Source organism: Manis javanica, chromosome X, assembly GCF_040802235.1.
Source record: "Manis javanica isolate MJ-LG chromosome X, MJ_LKY, whole genome shotgun sequence".
NCBI lineage: Eukaryota > Metazoa > Chordata > Mammalia > Pholidota > Manidae > Manis > Manis javanica.
In genome coordinates, this window is record NC_133174.1 from 136303570 (window position 1) to 136326126 (window position 22557).

At 43.7% G+C, this 22557-nt stretch overlaps 1 protein-coding gene across 4 annotated transcripts in view; it reads left to right on the plus strand.

Annotated features, from left to right (window-relative positions):
* AFF2 (ALF transcription elongation factor 2) overlaps positions 1-22557 on the plus strand; it is a 438865-nt gene that overhangs the window by 284959 nt on the left and 131349 nt on the right. For 2 of the 4 annotated variants that reach the window (XM_017639874.3, XM_017639875.3), the window contains exons 5-7: positions 13517-13603; positions 18561-18597; positions 18886-18919. In XM_017639874.3, the coding sequence (XP_017495363.2) occupies positions 13517-13603; positions 18561-18597; positions 18886-18919 (158 nt within the window). The remainder of the gene's footprint in view (positions 1-13516; positions 13604-18560; positions 18598-18885; positions 18920-22557) is intronic. The other 2 variants (XM_017639876.3, XM_017639877.3) reach the window with 1 other exon arrangement.

The following is a 22557-nucleotide window of genomic DNA, read 5'->3' on the forward strand; positions in this document are numbered from 1 at the left end:
AGCAAAAGTTCTTAATTTGATGAAGTCAAATTTATCATCATTTGTTTTTATGGATTGTGATTTTGGTGTCAAGTCTAAGAATTTGTTGTCTAACCCAAGGTCATAAAAAATTTCTCCTATGTTTTATTCTAAGAGTTTTGTAGTTTTACGTTTCACAATTAGGTCTTTTATCCATTTTGAATTAATTTTGGTATATACTGTGAAGTGTAGGTTGCAGCTTATTTTGTTAATTGTGTTCTAGAGCTTTTGCAAAGTCTTATCTTTATTGAATTGATTTTGCTTTTTTGCAAAAAATAGATTGACCTTATTTTGTGGTTCTATTTCTAGACTGTGTAGTCTCTCCCATTGGTCCATGTCCCTGGCCTTTCACCAATACCATAACGTCTTGAATACTGTACCTTTATAGCAGGTCTTAGAATAGGACAATATGCATCCTTCAACTTTATTCTTTTTCTGAAATGGTCTGGCTATTCTAGTTTCCTTTCCTTTGCATGTGAATTTTAGAAACATGTCTATATTTACAAAGGGTCCTGCTTGAATGCTGGTTAGTATTGCATCACATCTGTAGATCAATTTGGGGAGATTTAACATCTTTACCTGTTGCATCTTTCAGTTCATAAACATGGTGGGCCTCCCATTTACTTAGGTTAGCCACTGCATTTTTAAAGGGACATCGATAATTGATAATTGATCTTTCCATTGCAGAGAATCTGTGCTGGGAAGGAAATCCAAACTCCTAGAAAAACTATATGAACAAAGTTATTCATTACATTTTTTGTAAATAGCAAAAAATGCCGCTATATATCCAATAATAGGGGAATAGTTCAGCAAATTCTGGTTTCCACACTCAGAAAAATAATCAACCATTAAAAAGATGGCTTTGAGGATGATGTAGCAACAAGGAAAAAAACTTATGATAAAATGTTAAGTGAAATAACCAGAACATAACATTTTAGGAACTTTAATTTTATAGCTATGTGAAAGTACAAATGAAAAGAAACTAAAGGAGAATACTCCAAAATAAGAGTTCTTATTTCATTAGAGTGGCAGGATTATGGGTAAGATGTTGTCTTTTCTAAATTTTCTCAATTTCTGTAATTTACATTACTTTCATAAAAATTGTAAGAGGGATGCTGCTGAACTCATATGCATTTAGCAAAGAGTAAGCCAGGATAATGTGTGGATTCAAAATCAGAATGGCTGAAGGATGGGCTAACCCAAAGAAATTAAACTAGAAAAGGGGGCAGGCTATGGCTGCCTGAGGGATTTACCGTGTGGAAGTAAGGCTTAGAGGCTGGATTTAGGCCAGAAGCCCGCAAATGGTGGAACCCAACCCCTGAAGGGCAAGTGCAGTCGAATAAGTATCTGAGCAAAAAAAGGAAGAAGGTTCTAGTTGACATCATGGTTAAGGAAGTAGAGCTTGGTTCTTCTCACCTGCTGAACATTCTTGGGTAATTCACCTCTTCCGGACTACATTTACGCAGTTGGGATAATTCCACCTAATTTTCAAGATTAGTAGGAGGACTGAATGAGCTGATGAACGTGCAGCTCCTAGAATAGTGCTTGGAACGCTCAGTTACTATTATGTCCTTCTTTCCCCTGTTCTAACTAGTAGATCTGTCTAAGAATAGAAAGGAGGTGAGGTCTCTGTCTTCAAAGGTATTCAGGCCATCACCTGTGCCTACCCCATCTTTTGCCATTTTTCCTGACCATGTGTCCTTTTCTCCGTCCCCCACAGACTTCTTTCCCTTCCTCTAATATGCCGTTCCCCACCTCCCTCACCGCCTCTGTGTGGGCTCGGCCCTCTGCCTGGAAACCCAGCCCCTCTTGTCTGCCTAGCAAACTCCTGTTCACACCATGTAAGAGCCAACACAGAAACCACTTCTTCTCTGAATCCCTAACACTGTCCAGATGAGATGAATCTGTCTCTTCTTCTGGTTTCCCTCGGTGCTTCTTATACATGTACACGCGTCACCTTTGTGCGTAGGGACGACCAACTCTCACGGCATAACGTGAGGTCCCTTAGAGCACAGTCTGTGCCAAACACATCTCTCTGTCCCTTAGGCCTAGCTCAGAAGCCCCCCAGCACACACACCTCTGGTCTCACCTGCTGTAAAGGTAACAAGTGTAGGTGTACAAGAGGGCATAGCGTTGGTGCACCGTGTTCGTTGAGTGGCTTAAATCTGTAGAGGAATGGTTGGCAAACATGACCTCGTAGTGTTATTTTCAGCTGCAGTGAAATAGTGATTTGATTTTCCATGGAGATATTTTGAGTTAATAAGCAGATAATAGTGTTTAATGGGTAGAATAGTCAGACAAATAGTAGGCATTATAATGGCTTCATTTTTTTTTCAAATATTGTCTTTAGCACCACTATCTGTGCTAAGCTTTTCCATTGCCAATTATAATTTAATAGCATTGCTGTTGCCTATTTTCAGTATTGCTTCTCAAAGTACAATAATGTTGGCATTATCACTTTAAACAAGACAAAGGTGGGTCCCCAGGTGCGGCCATAATCAGAGAGAAGAGAGCCACTTTGAAACTCTTGGGTAATGTTAAAAGGCCGATTAGGTTCCAATTACTATGCTTACTGTTATCACTGCGGTCACAAGAAGCCTCTATGAGATGTGTTCCTTCCTCCAGAATGAGTTTTCCAGACCTTTCTGCGCCTGAGAGCCTGGATGCTGCTTCCATTAAACTCGCAGCCTCACAGCAGAGGCTGTGTCAAAACAGAGCACTCCCCCAGAGTCCTTCACGCCCAGGATGAGCACACTGACATGAACAGACTCATCCAGCTCACCGCTGGCTCCTAAAACCGCCAAAACATGACTGACATTCAGAAGGAGGGAGAGACTTTGCCGCATGTTCTCTAATGTTCCGTTTGGGGGAGCCCATCCTTATGGAGCACGGGGGGTGGCAGAAGCCCGGAGCACCAAGTGGGACCCCTGCCTGGAGGTCCTTGGCCTGCCACACGCTGGCTTTCTGACTCTGTGCCAGAAGCTGCTCTTTGGGACTCCAGTGTCTGATCTGTGAAATGAGGATGAGGAAAATGACGTTCCGGGATTTTTGAATGGATGAAATACCATCACATCAAAGAAATAATCAGTGAACTGTGACCCCTAAGTACACACAAGCTTCTCTTGGATTTTATTTCGGCTCTTCTACTTCTTGTCCAGCAATTCCAAATATTTTCAAAGTCTGACTTTGAATTCCGTGTTCCAGCGCATCCCAGGCTCCCAATCCAGTTTAGCTGACAAGTTTAAATGGCCACCGTGAGCCCTTCATGCCTTTAATACAGGGCAGGTCTCATTTTTCTTCTTCATTTTTTGGCCACACCATAGTTCATAAAGGCACTTTGCAGCTTTTCAAATTGTCACATTTGTTTAATTAGCCCAGAGACCCTGCCATGTTGATTTCTGTCAGCTGTGTAACAGTCTCCGTGGGTAATTTGCAAATCCCTGACCAGGATTTTTAACAATGATTTTGCACATTTCTTACCTTTTTCAAAGCAAATGAAGGAGCGGCTGAAGGCAGTGTGCTGCTGCCCTGGGAAGAAACATCCCTAGGGCCCAGGAGAAAACCACTGGATGGCCACTGGCTTTTGGACAAGAAATACAAACTGATTATACACCACAATCTGAAGCCCTGGCCTGGGAGAAGCAGGCTTCTCGAGGAGAGTCCTCCATATGCCGTTTATTTACCTCAAGCCCAATGTGACATTAGCTCACTAGAACCTTTCCAGTGAAAGGTTTGACATGGCTCTCTTTGAATCTTTGGTGATTTCGTAAATTTACAGCAGGGAGTAAAGGGATCAATTGGTTACCCCCAAGAGATGGTAGACACTTAAAACAAGAGAGTTAAAACAGATTGAGAGACACCCGTGGACAGTGGATTCCAACAGGGTTATTGAGGAAGTTTTGGGTTGGGGCAGGGGAAGGCATCCCTTCCTTGTGGTGAGCAAATGCTTGAGAGTCCAGGCGTGCGTGCCTCGAAGACATCAGTGGGAAACTATTAACACAAGGCACTTGGTTCATAGAGTCCAAGTGTGGTTGTTACCTTTTTATTTAAAAATAAATGGTGAAATGCAAGAATCAGATTAGATTTCTGTTCTGGAAATAGTATATGGTATCTCTGTAATATGATTTCCATAGTGATATCAGATCAGTGGTAGTTCAAGGTTACACTCTTTGGCAAGTGACTGTTTTTCACCAAGGCAGACAGACAGGCACCTGCCTTCCTGATTTTACCACAGGACTGACGCTTCCCAGCATGCCCAAGGCGCGAGGTTTAATGTCCACCCCGCCTGGTCCCTGCAGTGTTCCTTTTGAGAATGTTCTCTTTCTCCTTTAGTCAGACATCTCTTTAGAAAAAGATATGGCTCTCGCTTGTGCTGCTGCTTTGCCACTCTTAATATGGAATAAGGAAGCTATTTATTTCCCATTATTGAAGTAATTGGAGAAAAAAAAACCCTAATCTAGAGCAAAGAGCGACTGTCCAGGCACTCGAGAATACTCAGCCTGTTAGTGGGCTTGGAATATTTGGATGGAACTTTCTGAATCAGTTTCTCTGAGCGTTAGTGGTGGTTTTGATGTTGTTAAATTCAGACTACTGCAAAAAGTTTGATGCCTCTGCTGGTTAATTTTTATTTTTGTTAGGAGGGGGCTGTGTGTTGCAGGAGAGGGGGGCCTGGTGTTCAGTAGTTAGACAGACATGTTGTGATTGATTTGTCAGTTAATTTCATATGAATGGCACAGTTCTCATTCATTCCCATGGCACTCTGAGTCTGTGATTCTAAACTTGAAATAGCTGTTTCAGAGGAAAGACAATTCCATGTAAATCATATTGGCTGGAGTTTCAGCTGTAGTCGTGGCCTGGTACCTTATTTTTACAGAGCTCAGAAATAATGAGGGAGCAAAGCTACGGCCAAGTTGTTCACTGGAGGCCTCTTTCCATGAAAATAGATATTACTTCTTTTTTCCTCAGCAATTAGGCCTTTGTTCCTTCTAAAAGCAGTTGTCATGAACTCCTCATTACCATTTTTCTTAATGTGATAAGTGTAAACTACAAGAAAGCTATCATGTTTGAAAAGCTACAGCAGCCCTTAGAAAGAGAATACTAATGCCTTGTGTAAGTCTTTGAAAAGGGTCAGACTGACGATTGCAGGGAAGGTATCCTTCTGCCTGGAGTTATCATTCTCTAATGCCTTTCCCATATACACAAGCTGGCTTTGTAAATGACTACTGTGTTGCTGCATCGACACTGTGTATCTTTCCAGCAGTGTGAGCTGAACAAATCTCTTTGGTAATTTCTGGAACATGACAACAAATTGATTGTCACTCTTGGAAAAAAAAAAGCCAACACTGACAAGTTTATTTTAGTTTTACTTTTCAATGGTAAACTAATAATTGTGGTTATCTCACACTCCTTCCAATTATGGATAATACTGTAGTTACCTAGGTAGAGCCCCATCATACCATGGGCCTGGCTGGCCCAGCCTCCTGGCTCTTAGATGTCTTGTCGAGAGTAGATACTCAATAAAATATGTTCTTGAATGAATGAAATTAAACAGAGATCATTAAGGATGGTGCTGGGGGAGAAGCCAATGTAAGTGTGTAAGTTTTATCAAATTGTTTTAGCTGACCTACAGCTAAAGGAGCAAATTGGAGGTTAGCCATAAAGAAATATCTCATGCTATGGGGATACAGTATGTCATTCCATCCATTAAAGTGGCTCTGAAAAAAACACATAGCTGTAATATTATGAAGGCCTGGGGAATTGTTTCATGTTAGTGTATCTTACATGATGGTCATTTGAATGTGGTTGATGGCAAAATAATTTGAAACAGAAGGGCTAGAAACTCAGCAAGAAGTTAAAAATCACTTCTGAAAAGAGTAATAGTGTCAAAATTACCTTACGCATGAAGGAAGCAAGTTCATGACTTAAAAAGGTAAGAAATGGCTTTAAGAAACCTCAGAATCCTCTGATGCCTGAACTGGACCACAGAGCAGAAGCCCCTCTTCCTAGATTTCCTTTTGCTCTTGATGTTTGCAAAACATTTCTTGATAGCCATTTCTTACATTTCTTGCCCTTGAACTTGTGCTAATTTTACCTTTACTAAAGAAGGCAATTTCAATCTAATAACATTTCCTGGTGCAGCAGCCAGTCTTCTGTTCTTATTGGTTCAACTGATTGACACAAATGTCCTGATAAGGATTGAAATTTACAAGGCAGTCATCTTTTAGAGAGTCAAAGCCCATTAATCAGATGGGCTGAGGCCTCAGGTTGCTGCTGCTGAAAACGTGTGCAGAACTCAGTGGACCTGGGTGAATTCTGCCCAGCATTTAGCTGTGGTGGGCTGCCCCTGTTGCTGCTTTTGGAGACCTTTGTGGAGTCTGAGTGTAGAGCACCTGAGGAGTAACTGGTCCAGAAGCAGTTGCATGGCTAGGCCTTCCATGCTGCCATATGATTCCATTAAATTTAGTGTATGAAATGGAATTGATTGCATGGGGCAATGGTAAGAAAATGGACTGATTGATTGAATGAGCATACAGTGAAGCTACAGGGGCACTGATCACCATGCTCCCCTACTAGAAATTAGAATTAGGCCCTTTTAAAGTGGAACCCTGGCTTGGCTGCTGCCAGGAAGAAGGCAGCCTGTGTGAGCTGAACTTCTTGCATATACGTCCTAGCATTGATGGAGAAAATTTCCAGATTCCCTGAAACAACTGCCAGCACTAGTTTTGAATACAGCAGTCAATTATTTATTTGAGGAAACATTGCCAGAATTTGTATACCATGTCAGTGAAATTGTAACTTACTGTTAGAAACTTTTAAAAGAATTAGCCTTTGTTTTTTTCTATAGATTGAATTTTGTGTTGGCCCGTTGTTAGGAAGTTATGTTTAATATAACAGTTGATTTTGTACTTGTCCCCTACCAGCACTTGCACAGACATCAGAGATACAATCTCAGGAGACTGTCTTAAGAGCATTCCAAACAGAAGAATATTCATTCAATTGAACAGAATAGGGTTTTGACCAGAATAGAAGACAGGCTTGGCGGGAGTGTCAGTGATCAAGCCCAGGAAAGTTCCACTGTTGTGGGACTGGCCAAGAGCTGAGCAGCTGAGCAGTCAGACAAATGGGGCTGTTAGCTGTCTCACTAAGACACTGGCACACCCCACACCTGGCACTCCCCGCCAACCATCCCAGGGAAGATGATGGATTTCCTTAGCCAATTTGGTCAGCCTTGTTTATACGTCAAGAAAAAAAAAACAAAACACCCTGTTGCTCCAGAGTCAGTCTTGCATCTTCTCATAAATAGCATTAACTTTACAGAGATAAAGAATATAATCACATGATTATTTAGTACGGTTGGTCCGCGATCCTCCTTGCCACCTTTTCAGGAATCCCTGTTCTAGTATCCTAAGCAGGGCCATCCTGCCTTTAGAAATGCACCGCCCATTGCTTTTTAAAGTGAGAGCTTCTGTGTTTGGAAAGCTGGCGTGATTGGAAATTCTTTCTTAGTTTGAGCTAAAATTTAGTCCTCTGATAACTTCTACCCATACGGCTGCAGTCCTAACCTCTGGGCCCACAAAGCGAGTCCCAGACATCTTCTTAAAGTGCATTTGTGTATGTGATGAGCTTTCTGGGCTCGTATGGTTCCAGTAAGCCCTTCCTTCAAAGAGACTGCAGTATTCCAGTGCCCTTGCTGGGATGGGGCATGCAGGATGGCGCGCTCTGTTTCAGAGGCGGACTGCGCCACACAGTGTCCTACTTACTGCGCAGTCGGCTACGGCCTTCCACATTCTGGGCGTCATACCTGAACACGGCCTGAGTTGGCATTGGTTCTTTAGATGGCTAAACCCCCTTGAATTGATTTGGGGGTCAACTAAAATCCCTGGGTTTTGGGCCCGTGAAGTACAGCTCAGTCAGATGGTCTTTCTCATTCTGCAACTTTATACTTGGTTTGTGGAACATAACTGCCATTTGCTCAGTCTGCCAACTAGGATCTCATTTCCCAGTTGGTATCAGTTGTCTAGACTGTGGCCTGGCTGGGGTTACATAGCCTCTTGAACCCTAAGTGGGAAGCACATTTTGTGGGGGCATCTTTAGGGCAAAACGTTCTGGGAAACACAGTGCCTAACGTGGGAGGGCCCAGAGGGCTAAGAGAGACCAGTATACCTCTTCCCATGGGGCCTGCTGCTCTGCATGGGGACTTGCACGAGCCTGGCCAAAGGGCTCCATCCTCCAGACCTGGTCCTCCCAGGGCCTGCCTGAGGAAGGCCTGCCAGGCGGAGCCATGCACGGTGGCAGGGCTGTGTCCCCATGTGCCACACGTTCACAGGCCACAGTCAGCATCCAACAGGACGCCTCCCCAAGCCCACTGCTCAGCCACCTCCAGCGGCGTCCCCAGGCCCGCTGCAGTCCCCTGTCGTCCAGCTCCCCCTGAGTGACCCCCCTGCTGCTGTGGATGGCGGCGCTCCTGCCCATGCCTGGCTTCCCTCCCATCAGGGAGGAGCAGAACTTCCTGCGGGCCCCTCAGGGATTCAGCAGATGGAGGGCTGAGGAATGATATGACTGCTGCTCTCCCGAGCTCCTGGGCAGTCGCTGTGGGGACCACAAGGGCCCTTGCCCTTTACTGGCAACCCTGATGCCTAACTCCACGCCATCCTCCCTTTCTGGCTCTTCAGAGAACTGTCAGGGCCCCTGGTTACAAAGGTCCTAAGTCATCTATTCAAACAATTAGGTTTTCTGCTAAGTCATTAACACCATCACGCACCCCCACACATACCACCACCATACAACACACACACATGTGGCTTTGCTCCAGAGAGGGAGGGCCCTTTAGCTAAGGACCAGATTTGACTGTATAGTGAGCACACCTCACCCACAATCAGGCACGTGAAGTTAGTATTTTCAGGTTTTAATTACCTTTGGAGAAAAGAGGAAGCCAATGGCTCCAGCATTCTTAGGCCATGGTGGCGTGTAAGCCTACCCAGCATATATATTTACATCCTATCACAGTACTATCTGGGAGGACACTTTCTGGAAGAAAAAAATAAGAAAGAAAGGAATCCCCTCCCTCAAAGGAAGTCAGAGACCAAGGTCGGTTACTTTGATAGCGAGTCATTTACATCTAAGTCTCTGTGAAAATAAACTCCAACCTGATTGTGTGCATTTATTCAGTTATATTTTAAAACCACTCAGCTGCTTCCACTTTTATTATTCTGAATCACAGGAATTTGTAAATACCTCCCAAATGGCACTTGTTGCCTTCTCGGTGTTTCAGCAGAGGGAAGGGGAACGGTGTGCCGAGCCCATCTCACCTGGAGGCCTGCACAGAGCCTCAGTTGGCTGTCTGCCAAGGGGATGCTGCCACCGTGCCTGTGCAACAGTAGCAAGGGGCTGTGTGTGTGGGCACCGCGCTACAGTTTCCAAAACGATTGCCCACGCAGCAGGTCACTTTGCCCTGTGCAGTCCTGTAGAGGTCGGCAGAGGAGGTAGAAGCAGAGATGAACGGCACTGTCAGCTGGAAGAACCCCTAGAGGCCATGTGATGCCACAGGTGGGGAAACTGAGGCTCAGAGAGCACACACATGTTGACTGGGGTCACCCAGCAGCTTCTAGTGGAACTCAGACAGGGGTTAACCTCTCCTTACTCTTAGTCCAGGGATCTTTTAGGAATCCCTCTGCCTCTAATGAGAACAACAATGAAAATATGCAAGATCCCACTATCATTTGTATTCATTTAGATGGTAATTTGAAAAATTTCTATAAGTATCTCTTCAGTTTGAACTCTCTGAGGTAGGCACCTTAATATTTATGTTACGTAACCTGACCATGTCTTGTCTGAGTATCTGCTGTGTGCCAGGTGTCGTGTTAGCCTCGGGAAGGAGTGCACACACACACACACATGTCGGTGCACACACTGCTCTCCTCTCCTCCCTCTGCAGCCATCTCCTGAGCACTTCGGCAGTGACTCCTCCCCGACCCCTCTGCCCACGCCCCTCCCGAGGTGGTTAGCATGGCAAGCAGAGTCAGCTCTTCCTGGGAAGGACCTTGACTTTTTATCCTGTCTAGACCCAGTGGCTGGTACATAATGGCTTCCTAGTACATCTTAGTAGAACAAAATCCAGGGAGTCCCCCAAAGAGACTCAGCTGTTTGCTAACCGTGTGGCCACGGACAAGTCACTTCACCTCTTGGTGTCTCCATTTCTTCATCTGTCAAAGGAGTAAGATGCTAACCTCCACCTCTTTGGTTTGTGGAAGGTAAGTGCCTGACCCACTGTAAGCATTTGGTATATCTTGGTATTATTACTATTATTAATTCACACATAGAAACTTCAAAGAGTGATACTAATATCTCATATTAACCAGTTACTACATACTAGGACCTGGAGATACAAAGCTGAATAAGAAGGGTTGGGGCAGCACGCTGGCTCCTTGACATGGCAGCCCCTCAGACAACTGTGGCCAATGAGTATGGAATGCATTTGAGGTCAGCAGACTCTGGAATCCAAACTGTCTTCTGCCCCTCAGCCAGTGGGGCACCCAGCTTCTGTGTCTAAGCCAGACAAAGCAGGGCTACCCACAAGTTGTTTTGGATTCATTAGCCTTCGCCATGAGCCACAGTATGGATAATGTGGCTGGGAAATAATCACTGGTGGGAAATTGGGCCTTTTCTGATTTGCCCGGCTTTGACTTTGGAGTCTTCTGGTCACATTAATGCAAACATCTGTCCCATTGTTAGAAATGCTGCTGAATGTGCTATTGCTTCCGAAACAAAGAGTACTTCATCAAACACCGAAAAGTAAGACATCATTTCTTAGTTATTCCTCTCTCCATTAGCCATGATGACAGTCAACCTGTCTGGTGCAGTGGAAAGAGTGTGCGCTTTGGAACCGGTCACCAGCCTTCACTTTGACTAATACGAGGCTGTACGCAAGCAGCCCCACCTCTAGGAACTTCCGTGATCTCATCTGCCCAGAGGGCATATGAATCCCTGCTTTGTCTCCCTCTCAGGGCATCACAGGAGCCCAGAGAGGAAGGGGTTTCAGACCAATCTCACGTGTGTGGGTAATGTTGGTAGTGAATGGCGAAGTGATGCCTGGCGTTAAAAACAGGTGCTCAGCACTGGCGCCTGCTGTAAAAGCCTTGGCAACACTGTGGAGCAGGTGTGCATCCCTACCTGCCGAGCAGGCAAAGGCTTAGTACAGTTGGAAAGGGCACATGGGTGTTCTTATCTTGGGAATAGCAAGAACATAAAAATAGATTGATATCCTTCAAGTGCAAATAGAAAGGACAGTAATGGAAAATCTGCAGTGGGCTTTCCTTATTTTACAGGTCTAACTCGTTTTGAGAAGTGACAGTTTGCTCCCATGTTCCTTGCTAAAGATATCCTTTCAGGAAATTATATTCCTTTCAGTTGTATTGGTGGCAACACAGAATCAGCTTGCTGTCTCATGAAATCTCCCATTTCCAAATACAGTCAGGTGTACTTAAGATGCAAAGTGTGTGAAGTGCCATGTAGATGGGTCAGCAGGGCCATGCACTCTGATGGTGATCCAACATAATCCCATTCTGCCACTGAGGGAATACAGAGACCTAGGGGAGAAGGTACACCTTTGAGAAGTGGCTTCATCCCATGGTGCAAAGGGATATAACTAAGCCTCTCAGGGATTGAGGCATACACCCCAGTTGCTGATAAGGCACAGCACTCCCACCCCAGGCTGGGGGCCCCCATCCCTTGGTTGATTCTGGCTACCTAGGACCTATATCTTTTAAATAATAGTACTAATTTTGGAGAAGACCAGCCTCGCTCCAGAAAAACCATCTAAAATTTAAAAGAAATCATTGAGTATTTCAAAGACAGAGAGTAATTGGAATTTGCTTTAAACTGTTGTCTTGTAGTTACTTTGGGCTGGTTTTGATGAATACAGAAATAGTATTTGTCATGAGAGTTATCAACTGCATACAAATGCACAACTCAAAAACACTTGGAAACAGTCGATCTCTTAAGTAGGTTAAGCATCCCCTCTAAATCTTGTGTGCATTTTTAATGTACTTACTGCCTCCTTTTAAATAGTGTTCGGTAGAATCCAATCTGTGTCAGCGCTTGTCTGAATCATACTTAAAAATTCAACTTCAGCGTTGCCGCTATGAATGAACCTGTGAAGTATCTCCTTACACTATGGCTCTTCATACATCAAAGACTCGTTTTGAACTGGGTAATTATAGAAGGAAAAAACATGTTTTAGTACTACCTGAGAGTTCTTATTAATATTACCTTTGAAATGACTAATTATGTTCCCCATAAAGATTAGGAGAAAGTATTATGTAACTGACTCATTAAAAAGGCCTTTCATAAACTTCGATCCTCTCTTCTTCTCCCCAAAGCTCTCCTTTATTTCCATCATTACATTGATTTTTTTTATCTTTAATGTTTACATATCAAAATATCTGATGACTCAGCACATGCTGGCACCACCACCCCCTGCCCCACAAACTTTGGCGTCTCTCTGGTGCTGAGATGTCAAACATGTGACCTGATTATCCTCACTCTTCCGGCCAAGCAGGTTGGCCATGAACCCTGAGACTCAAAGAGGATTTGAACAGCCCCTCTTTGCAAACTGAGTGTTGGAAAGAAGTGAGAAGGTGCCCCTGCTGATAACAGAGTAGGAGCCTGAGGGCCTTTTCCTACTTTGAGACCTGAACTCACACAGACACTGTGTGTGTGGTTGGGTGGAATGGTGCTGCCCATCACACAGTAGCCCCCTCTATGAATGAGGAAGAATTCTCCTCAGCTGATTTTTATCTTTCTGTGGAAAAGCCAATAGTGTGTGCATAATCTTACCACTAACTGTTAGGCTATGTCAAGAGAAATGAGTATCGGAGCGTCCACTGTGAGGGTGCTGACGGCACTGCCCGCGCTGAGGTGGCAGATAGCACCGGCAGCAGGACAACTTAGTTAGAAGAGCCCCAGGCAATCAGGAGTCCTTCCTGGGTGCACCTAAGATAGTTGGCAGAATGCAGAACTCAAGCGTTAGAAGAAGAGTGGGAGGCTCGCAGGAAATGAAGGAGCAAGCTGCAACGGTGTCCGACTGGAGACCAGACAGCCCCAGGCAGGGAGGGCACCTGTCTTCCTGCAGCTGGAGGCCCGTCACACCAAAGAAGAGGAGACGTGTTCCGTGGGGCCCCAGTGTCTGGTCCACAGCTAGAGGCTCCCAGGAGACAGGCCTTCAGCTTACAAGCGGGAAGAATAGTCTGATCATGCTGTCAGCATGGGACAGGCTGCTCCAAGCAGTGTGAGCTCCCGCTTGCTGGCGATGTGCAGGTGCAGGTGGGCTTCGAGCAGCAGTGTGGGGCAGGGGGACGGACCACAGGTCTAAGTTCCCCTGAAAAAAGGTAGGCTGAGTAAGTCAATAAGTATTTATAAAGGGCCTACTCTGTTTAGTGCCAAGAAGGTTTTTTTAATTTTCTAAATGCCCCAAAATAAAGTTGCTGTTTTTCCTCATCAGGAGATGACCCATTCCTGGCCTACTCCTCTCACTGCCATGCACGCTCCTGGAAACCCTGAGCACAGCACATGCTCCATCCCAGGACAGGTCAGTTGTCTTCCTTCCTCCATTTTCCCTCATCTTATTGTAATTATTCCAACCTTCCAATTGGATTCTTAAAAATAAAAATGACCTTGGTGTTCTAGTGCCATAAAATGTAGACTCTCTCTTCCCCTTGCGATGTTAATATAAATATTCTTATTGAAAGTGGGTCTTTAAGAGAATACATATACAGACGCTGGCATGCAAATCACACTACCTAGAGTGCAGCCAGGGCTCACGCCACTGGGCCCGGAGCTGATGAATCAGAGGTGTGAACTCATCCCTCAAGAAAAACTGATCAGATGATGTAACAACAACATCCAAGACTGTTTTTTACTTTTAAAAAACCTATACTCTTCACTTGAATGATGAGTGTGCAGATCACCTTCCAGTCCCTGCTCACAAGCAGACAGATCCTCACACACCAACATATCCTATCGACAGAACTCCATCTTCTACAGTTCTGGTGTCAAATATTTAATGTAATTTTTTTACATTATGGGCTTCCCGCAAGAATTTTTCTCACCATCAGGTTTTAAAAGGCCTGAATGAATAAGCAGAGCTGTTCTAATAACATACTTTAAAGGAGAAAAAATAACGTCTTCCTCCCTTCCTTCCTTCCACCAATTAACCACCTGTCCATCCATCCGCTTATTTGGAAACCATTTACTGAGGACGTACAATAGACTCGAAGTTAGGGATGAAGAAAAACCTTCTACATGTTTCAGCTCAATGACAAGATGATGTAAAAAGTGCCTTCATGGAAACTAACAGGCTCAGAGAAGTATCTAACCCTGGGGCATGGAGGACCTCCCAGAGGTGGTGGCGTCTGGAGAATGCTTATACCTTCGACAGGGGGAGAAGAGCCCAAGAGAACAGGAGAGGAGCAGGACCGGCAAAGGCATGGAGAGATAAGGGGTTGTGGTGTGGCCCACACTGCTGTGGTCTTGAGTGGCCAGGTCAGACTTTGTGTGCTGTGGAGTGGAGAGAGATGACCCCTGACCAAATAAGTGCATCTCAGTGAAAGGCCTTTAAGGCCAGCCAAGAAATTAGGACTTTATTTGAAGAAGGAGAAACCCAGTCAGATCCTTTAGTTTTTAGGGTCCTGATTTCAGCAGTGACAGTGGCCTGAACTGCATTTAATTACCCCTTCCACCATTGAGAGGGGTCAGAACTAAGTCAGCAGCAACTGTCCCTGTCCCTGTCTGGGCTGTGCCATTCCCTCCGGGATCCCCGCTCTCCTGCCTTAGGCTGCTGTGGGTGTGCTTCCCCTTCTCCCCAGCATCCCAGCTAAGGGATCAAAGCCATCTGTTTCAGGGGCTGAATCCAACATCTGGACAGGCCATTGCAGTGCTTGGAGCTGTGTTCTGCAATTTTGGAGATAACTTTTTCAGTTGCAATTTTGACATTTACAAGTATATACAATAGAACTGGTTGTCTGAATGGGCTTTTGTAGTAAGTGCACAATTTGAAACCAGGCATGATTTGCATTTTCTGACAATTATCTCTGCTACCATCAACCCCATGGTGCAGGTAGAAGCAAGTGGATAAAATGGTGAAAACCAGGACAGTTACACACCCACTCTTTTGTTTCACTTAATTCCTGCCAAAATGTCGGTTTGAAAGAAAAGTACATTTTAAAACACAGTAATAGCATCAACAGCACAGAGAGTAATGTGTGTGCCTTGCCTCATTCTAAGCCTTTAATACATAGTAAATAACTCAGTCCTCACTATAACCCAAAGAGTGGTGATTTAAAGGTCCCTAATTTGCAGAGGACAAAATGTAGGCACAGCATTAAGTAATGTGCTCAGAATCACCCAGCTAGGAAATGAGGGGCCTAGTCTTTAGATCCAGGTGTTCCAGCGGTGCATTTCTCACACACAGTTCCAGATACCCTGGTTGCAATTCTGTCTTCCATAATGTGGCTGCCTCCAGTAAATACGCGTAGCCAGGGTGATTGCCCTTTCCTCGGCACTTGCACTAGAACTAGGTGATGCCACCCTCTCAGAAAGCATCCATTTCTTACATCCACACCAGAACTTGCACTGCAAAAGGGTTCTGCCTTAAGAGCGCAGACATGGCTGCTTTTAATCCTGGCTCTGCCATTGGTTGGCCATGTGGTCTTGGTCAAGTTCTTCCGAGCCTCAGTCCGCATCTATATTGTGTGGGTGTGTATATACTATATAATCTCAATGGAGTTTTCGGGTCAAATAGTCCATTATTCTGTGAACATAAAAACAGAGACAGGTGAAAATCCTCAACTTACTCAAGTTTACTTATTCATCCTAAATTGAAAATGTTACATTTTCTCATAGAGAATGGAAAAACTCAGGAGGAAGGGAGTACATTGCTAAGCAGAACTGGGGGAGCTAATAATACCCTCAGGGGAAGTTCAGAAAAGGCTTCACGGAGGTCAACATCCTCTAGACAGAGGCTGGCAAACTACAGCCATTGGTTTTTCAATTTTTAAATACTTAAGATTTTCAAAAGAAAGAGAATATGAATACAACTATGAATATTCTGAGGAATATGAATGATAATGAAATTATGGAAGTGCTATGAAATTCAAATTTCAGTGTCTATGAATCAAGCTTTCTTGGACTCCAGTGATGCCCATCATTTATATATTGTCCATGACTCCTGCCATGCTACAATGGTGGAGGTGACTGATTATAGCATACAGAGATGGTATGCCCCATGGCCTAAAATATTTACTGTACGACCCTTTACAGGGCAAGTTATAAGGCTGTTACTTAAAATAGCCTCACATGAGTTTGTGAAAACAATACCTGTATGACCTGTGAAAGAAACACACAGGTTGAAGTCAGGCATTTTTTTAAAATGTGTATTATGTGCATCCACAATTATTACATGAACAACACAGATTCTTTCCACAGTCAAGCTATCTCCAGTCAGGGTTGGGTATGTAAATGAAGTAGCCAAAGGTACTCATTTGTTTGGAATTCTGGTTTTAAAAAGTCTTACCTAGCTTAACATTAAAAGCTGTATCAGGAATGTATAACACCAATGACTCAGAATCAGTGAATCATATGACCCTCCAATTTGCTTCAGGCCTCACTGCCCTAATGCCCTGAAAAATTGATTGTTTGGGTCTAAAGTACAAAATACTTGGATGAAGGTGAATGATTCAGTCCAGGCCTCCAAGACCAGCACAGAGACTGGCTGCATGTTTCACTCTTTGATCAGATATTAGTTTCACTTGACTTTGCAACTTGTCCTTCACTTCCTAAAGGTATACAAGCCCAAGTTTACTCTATGCAATTGTAAGGAAATGCCTTTAAAAAAATAACAGGTAGAAATATTAGTGTATAGTAAAGACATACAAATGGCTAACCACTCATTTATTTTCCACTCTGGGAGTTGAAACTCTTGGATAACCAAAGGTTTTCCCTCCATTGGAATCATGTAAGAGGAATCATTTTTGAAATGTAACTGATGTTTTCCTGACTTCTTGTAAAAATTATAGTGAACAGTCTTTAAGTCTTTTCTCGATGACTTAGACAATATGATGAGCATGAGTTTTGTACTAGGCTGTAATTTTGCACTGTGCTGTAATTGGGCCCTCAGTAGCTATTAGGATGGTTAGAAATGCTTGCCACTATATTAAATGGCCATACACTCTTCTGCTTTTTAAGTTCTGACTTTGCGGTGTTATTTTCTTTGGCCCCCTGTGCTGCCTGTGCTGTCGGTTTTCATGCCTCAAGCAGTGTTTCCCCTTCCTCACCATCTATGATTTGCAACAGGGTGAGAATCAAATGGCCAGGCTTGTTAGAGTCCTGTCAAAAGCCAATTCTCGATCAAGTGAGGGTACAAAAGCCTTTGAGCAGCAAACTGCATGGGCTCTGACAGCTCTTTAGTTCAGAGGCCTTTTCCATCTCTTGTAGAGTTTATGGCAGTCCCCTGGAGTGGTGGGCTTGCCAGAAGGTAAGTCTCTTGGGCCGCAGAATCATACTAAATAGATCGAAAGGTTCACTTTTGATTAAAGCACAGGGTTACTGTTCTTGCTTTCTTCTCTTAAAGGTAAATTATACTGTGATCCTATTTTTTCCACTATATGGTGGCAAGATTAGGCTTAAAGAGTAGATTACTTGCAGCAGTGATTGACATAGCTTATTTTTATATTGACTTGAATTTGCTGTCTCCAGTTTTGGAACACTTGCTTTCAGTCGATCTCTCTTTCATTCTCACAGTGCCGTGTACGCCCTGTATCTCACTGTAGGGCTTCTGCCTGAAAGTTTTGTTAGAATCCACACAAGTGTTCCCTGCTATCAGAAAGCCCAATGTGTGCAAATCAGATTTGCAAAAACAGTGAATGTATTGTATAACTCAAATAAAATTCAAGTTCCCTTAAATAATATGCTCCACTAGCATATTTCAAATGGCTTCCTATACTTGACCAAATTTGTGATGAAGGTTTAAGAACATTTCTCTTGAGAAAATGAGATACATCTATTGTATATATGTCACAGCTAAGGTAGAAAACTGGAGTTGTTTTGGTAAAAGGGAACAACTGAGTGAATGTATTAATTGCAGCAGTGTTTACACTTCTACCAAAACTATGATCATTTGTTTGTTTGAACCAAGTACCCTTTACTTCCTTAGAGGCATCATTGCCTGGCTAAGTGAGAAATTATACACTTGAATTTCACACATGCGGGTCATTTGTTCCCGTGTTGCACACATTTCCAAGCAGATACCACTCTTACTTAAAATTCTGCTACAGCGGCAGTCGTGGTCGTGTTGCAGTGAGCGGGCTGGGCTAGCGAATGTTCATCCTTCAAGTAGGGCTGCAGACAGAAGCCTCATTAATGGGATTGCTAACAGTGGTTTCCTTTTTGCAAACATTAGTCAAGCTAACTCTTCAGCAATAATAGCTCTACCTTTTGTTCCCCTTGTATCACTTAACTAATGTTTGTATTGTATGTGTTCTTCCTTATAGGAATCCCAACACCTGACCCCAGGATTCACCTTACAAAGTAGGTGTTCTTAAGAAATTCTTCTTAGTCCAAACATTCATGTCTTCTTCTTCCTCACTTTCTTCTCTTTCCTACCTAACATTCATTAAAACATGAAACAACAATAACAGAAGTCATATTGTGGTACATCCAATCGGTGCCTTTTGATTGTTTTCATCTGTTATTCATGGCAAGATGCTGTGAGAAAGTGTAACTGGAAGGGCTGCATGTTTGAAGACAAGTGCATTCAAAATAATCATTTGACAGTAGAAAACATGCATCGTAATCATGTGTGCCCTTTCTTTTCAGAGTGGAGTGACCCGACCAGCAGAGCTTCTACGAAGTCAGTATTGCTCAGGTCGTGAGTACTTGGGTTTCCAACACAGGCTTCTTCAGGGATATTGGCAAGGAAACAGTGTCTCAGCACTGAGTGAATCTCTCTCTTGCTCCTTGAAAATATGACACTTGGTTCTTACTAATATGGAGTTTGGTTAGAGGGGAGAATGGGATTTCCCACAATAAGCAAGTAACAGTAAAAATGAATGTGATCATCATTAGACTCTCTCATGATGTAGGCAGTCTGGATTTATACCTGGGGTATGAAAACAACTGGAATTCATGAGCGATGAGCAGTTAGATGAGCATTATGTAACTTCGGCCACAGGTACCGTTATGTGCACTATTCAGCCACCACTGACTAGGATGGGGAAGACATGTCTAAGCAGCCATGTCTTGAGTGGGCATGAAATGTTGAGTGGATTGCTATGGCGAGTCATCCTGAGACCTTGCTGTTTGCAGGTCATCTGGCGACTGTATATTAAAGACAAACAAGGGTAGCCAGGAAGAGACGGAATTAGAGATTACAGGACGCTAGGTTGAAGTTCAGAAGCCAGGGCCCTGCAATTCACTCAGCACTGTCTTTATTTTTTTATTAATGTTATCTGGAGGAGGGGTATGAAGAAACCAATTTCCTCAGGCTAACTATTGTAGATTTTGTAATATCCATTTGTCCAAGAGCGTATCAAGGGAGTATGTCTCTCACAACTTCTTTCATTCCTAATAATGGAAAATGGAAGTCTACTTCTCTGTGTAATAGTCACATACTTGAAAATCTTCAAAATGAAATAATTTATGATGTTCAAGTGGTCCAATGGCACACTTGAAGTAAATTGCTCACCTTTCGGAAGATCACGAATAATTGCATATGACAACTGGGAATGACTCCCACATAGAGCAAGGCTCTAAGAAAGCCACTGGTCTTGTTTCTGTCTAGCCACAAAGCCCCCAGATGGCTGACCCCATCACTGGCCTTCTCATTTGGTCTTCTGGTCTGGTCTGTGCCTTCTAATTCAAAGTTCAACTTTCAACAACAAATAATTCTCCATTCAAAGAAGTGAGAAAAAATGAGGGATGGGAAAAAAATAGAACCATAACCCTGATTTAAGGACCAAATTGTAGGGAAAAATTGAAATCAGAATCATCTTTGATATTATTCATCTCAGCTTTTCCATTCATCACCAAGCGAATTAATTGGCCTTCCCCTTGTTATCCTAGTAAACAGTAGCTCTCCTTCTCCTACCTTGCCCCACTCCCATTAAAAAGTCAATAAAAATCTCTCTCTCTCTCTCTCTCTCTCTCTCTCTCTCTCTCTCACACACACACACACACACACACACACACATGAACGTTTAGAAAATCAATGCAGGTTTCCAAACATGAAAAAGCATAAAAATATTTTTCCTACTGTAAAATGGTCTTCCTCCTAAAGCAAGAGTATTAGGCTTCTGCTGTGAAATATACTGATTTCCATATAGGCCATAAAATGCAATATTTTAATGGTTTGTAACTAACGCAAATACACTCAGTAATTGCAGTTTATAGTTAGAGACTGCATTTCCAGTGAACAGCACTTCATAGCAGAGGGGGTATATAATGCATTCAGGAGAACTGAGGTTCTCTCTAGGAAGTATCGAGAAAACTAGAAGACAGTTCTTTTATGAATGAGCTTCTCTCTTCTCAGCTGCTTGATCTAAATTGAAAGCATTGTCCATCAGACTTTAGCTGGAGTAAGTTCCCTTCTTATGGTAGAGAATGGATTTAACATAGGACAGATCAGAGTTGTAATAACTATTTTTATTCTTAGCTTCCAAGTTATTATCAGCTCAGCATGACTGTCACTCTCCCATATTTTACTATGGGGCGCATTTTAAGCCAGCTTCTAGGATTGCCATTTGGCAGGTAATCCTCCAGGTGACTAAGAACATCTGAGTGTAGACAGACTGCTGGTGGCTGGAGCTTGGTAGAAAGCAACCCCTAAGTCAGGGTTGCTGCCAGAGAGACACGTTCCCAAGGCCAGCACATGTTCTGGCCATGCTCCTGCCACTTACTGCAGTGGAGAGAAATGGGGGTCATGCACTTCAGAATCCCTTAATTGCTGGGATGCTTTATTAGTTCTCCTCCTCTGGGCCTCTTTTCCCCAGTTGATGAAATGCAGATCTTCCATTTGGGCTTGGACTGGTTAGAAGGACCACATGCATAGACACCGGGTCTGCAAACACTGGCCCAAGTTTGCCTGAGCACAAGCTGAGAACCAGCCAGGCTCCCTCCATGTTCTTGGTGGTCCCTGCACTTTCTGGGCCTGGCCAGGAGTATGACTGGCCTTTTGGAGAACTGGGGCTTCCTTACTTGGTAGGCTCCACTGACACGCGGTGCTTTTTAGATGTGTTCATCTGTGGGGTGAATCCTACCCACCTCAGCTGGAATTCTCACCACCCATGAAGCAAGAGCATTAGACCGGGGGTGGGGGGTAGTTTGAAGACCTGAGTTTGAGTCCTCCCCCACCCTCTGGAACCATTTAGCATCGTGGGGAAAGCACGGAGCTGGGATTCAGAGGATGCAAGTTTACATCATAGGGGAATTTATTTTTATTTCAAAATATACAGGTATAACCCCTTAAGAGAAAGTAACCAAACTGATGAGTATGCATGTGTATATACATACAGGTACACGCCCCAACACTTGTCAGAATTCAAATGTAAGCAAGTATACTCTTTAGTAATTACATGTAACAATAGCAAAGCACATTTACCTTTTAACCCTTAATCATTTCTAGAGGAAAGCAGACCTAACCACTTTTTATCTCCCCAGTTTATGAGTCTGAGCTGTGCTGTAATGTTGGAACAGGCCTCACCCAAGTCTTCGAAATCCAGTGCAGTTTGTAGCCTCCTTCAGAAAAGATCTCTGTCCCCAGACAGGGTGGGGCCTGGACTGATGAAGGTCAAACTGTATTTCTTAGAGCTATAGACTTGTATATTTGTACAGTAATATCATGTCCATTCTTCCTCTAAAAGATCCATTTATTTCAATGATGAGATTCAGGGGTTGAATGGATGCAGCAAAGATTGTGTTACTTTCTAGTTTCTTAAGGGAGCCATTGGCATAGAACATGACTGAGATCAAACCCAAAGGACCTGGATGTCCTTTGCTGGCTTGGCTTGCTTCATCTAGTCAATTACTTGTCAGCACAGTGGCTTTAAAAAAATACATGGCCTTGCTGGTCTTTCATGAGCCATCCTAAACAGGAACAGTGAAGACATATGCAGTTACCCTGAGAAGCATTTCCAGACAGCATCAATGAACTCAAGGCTGGGCGTGTCAGCAGGCCTTGACTCATCTCGTTTTGTGAGCACTGTTGAGAAGATGGCAGCTGCAAATAGGCAGTCCCTTTGTTGTACTTGGTTGGGAGCATCTGCCCTCTGTCCAGTTGGAAACCGTCCAGTCCCCTTTGAATCAAGCCTCTCCTGTGTTTTAAGCCCTGCTCTTGAGATGCCTGCAGGGTCTCTATGCAAGCCCAATGTCAAGGCAGATGCAGCCATGGCACTGTTCTTCCCTTGCCATGAAACCAGTTCCTCCTCTTATGGCATTGACTACAGGTTTGGGGACCTCCCAGCCATGGACCCAGAGAGTTGGCGAAAAGCCTTA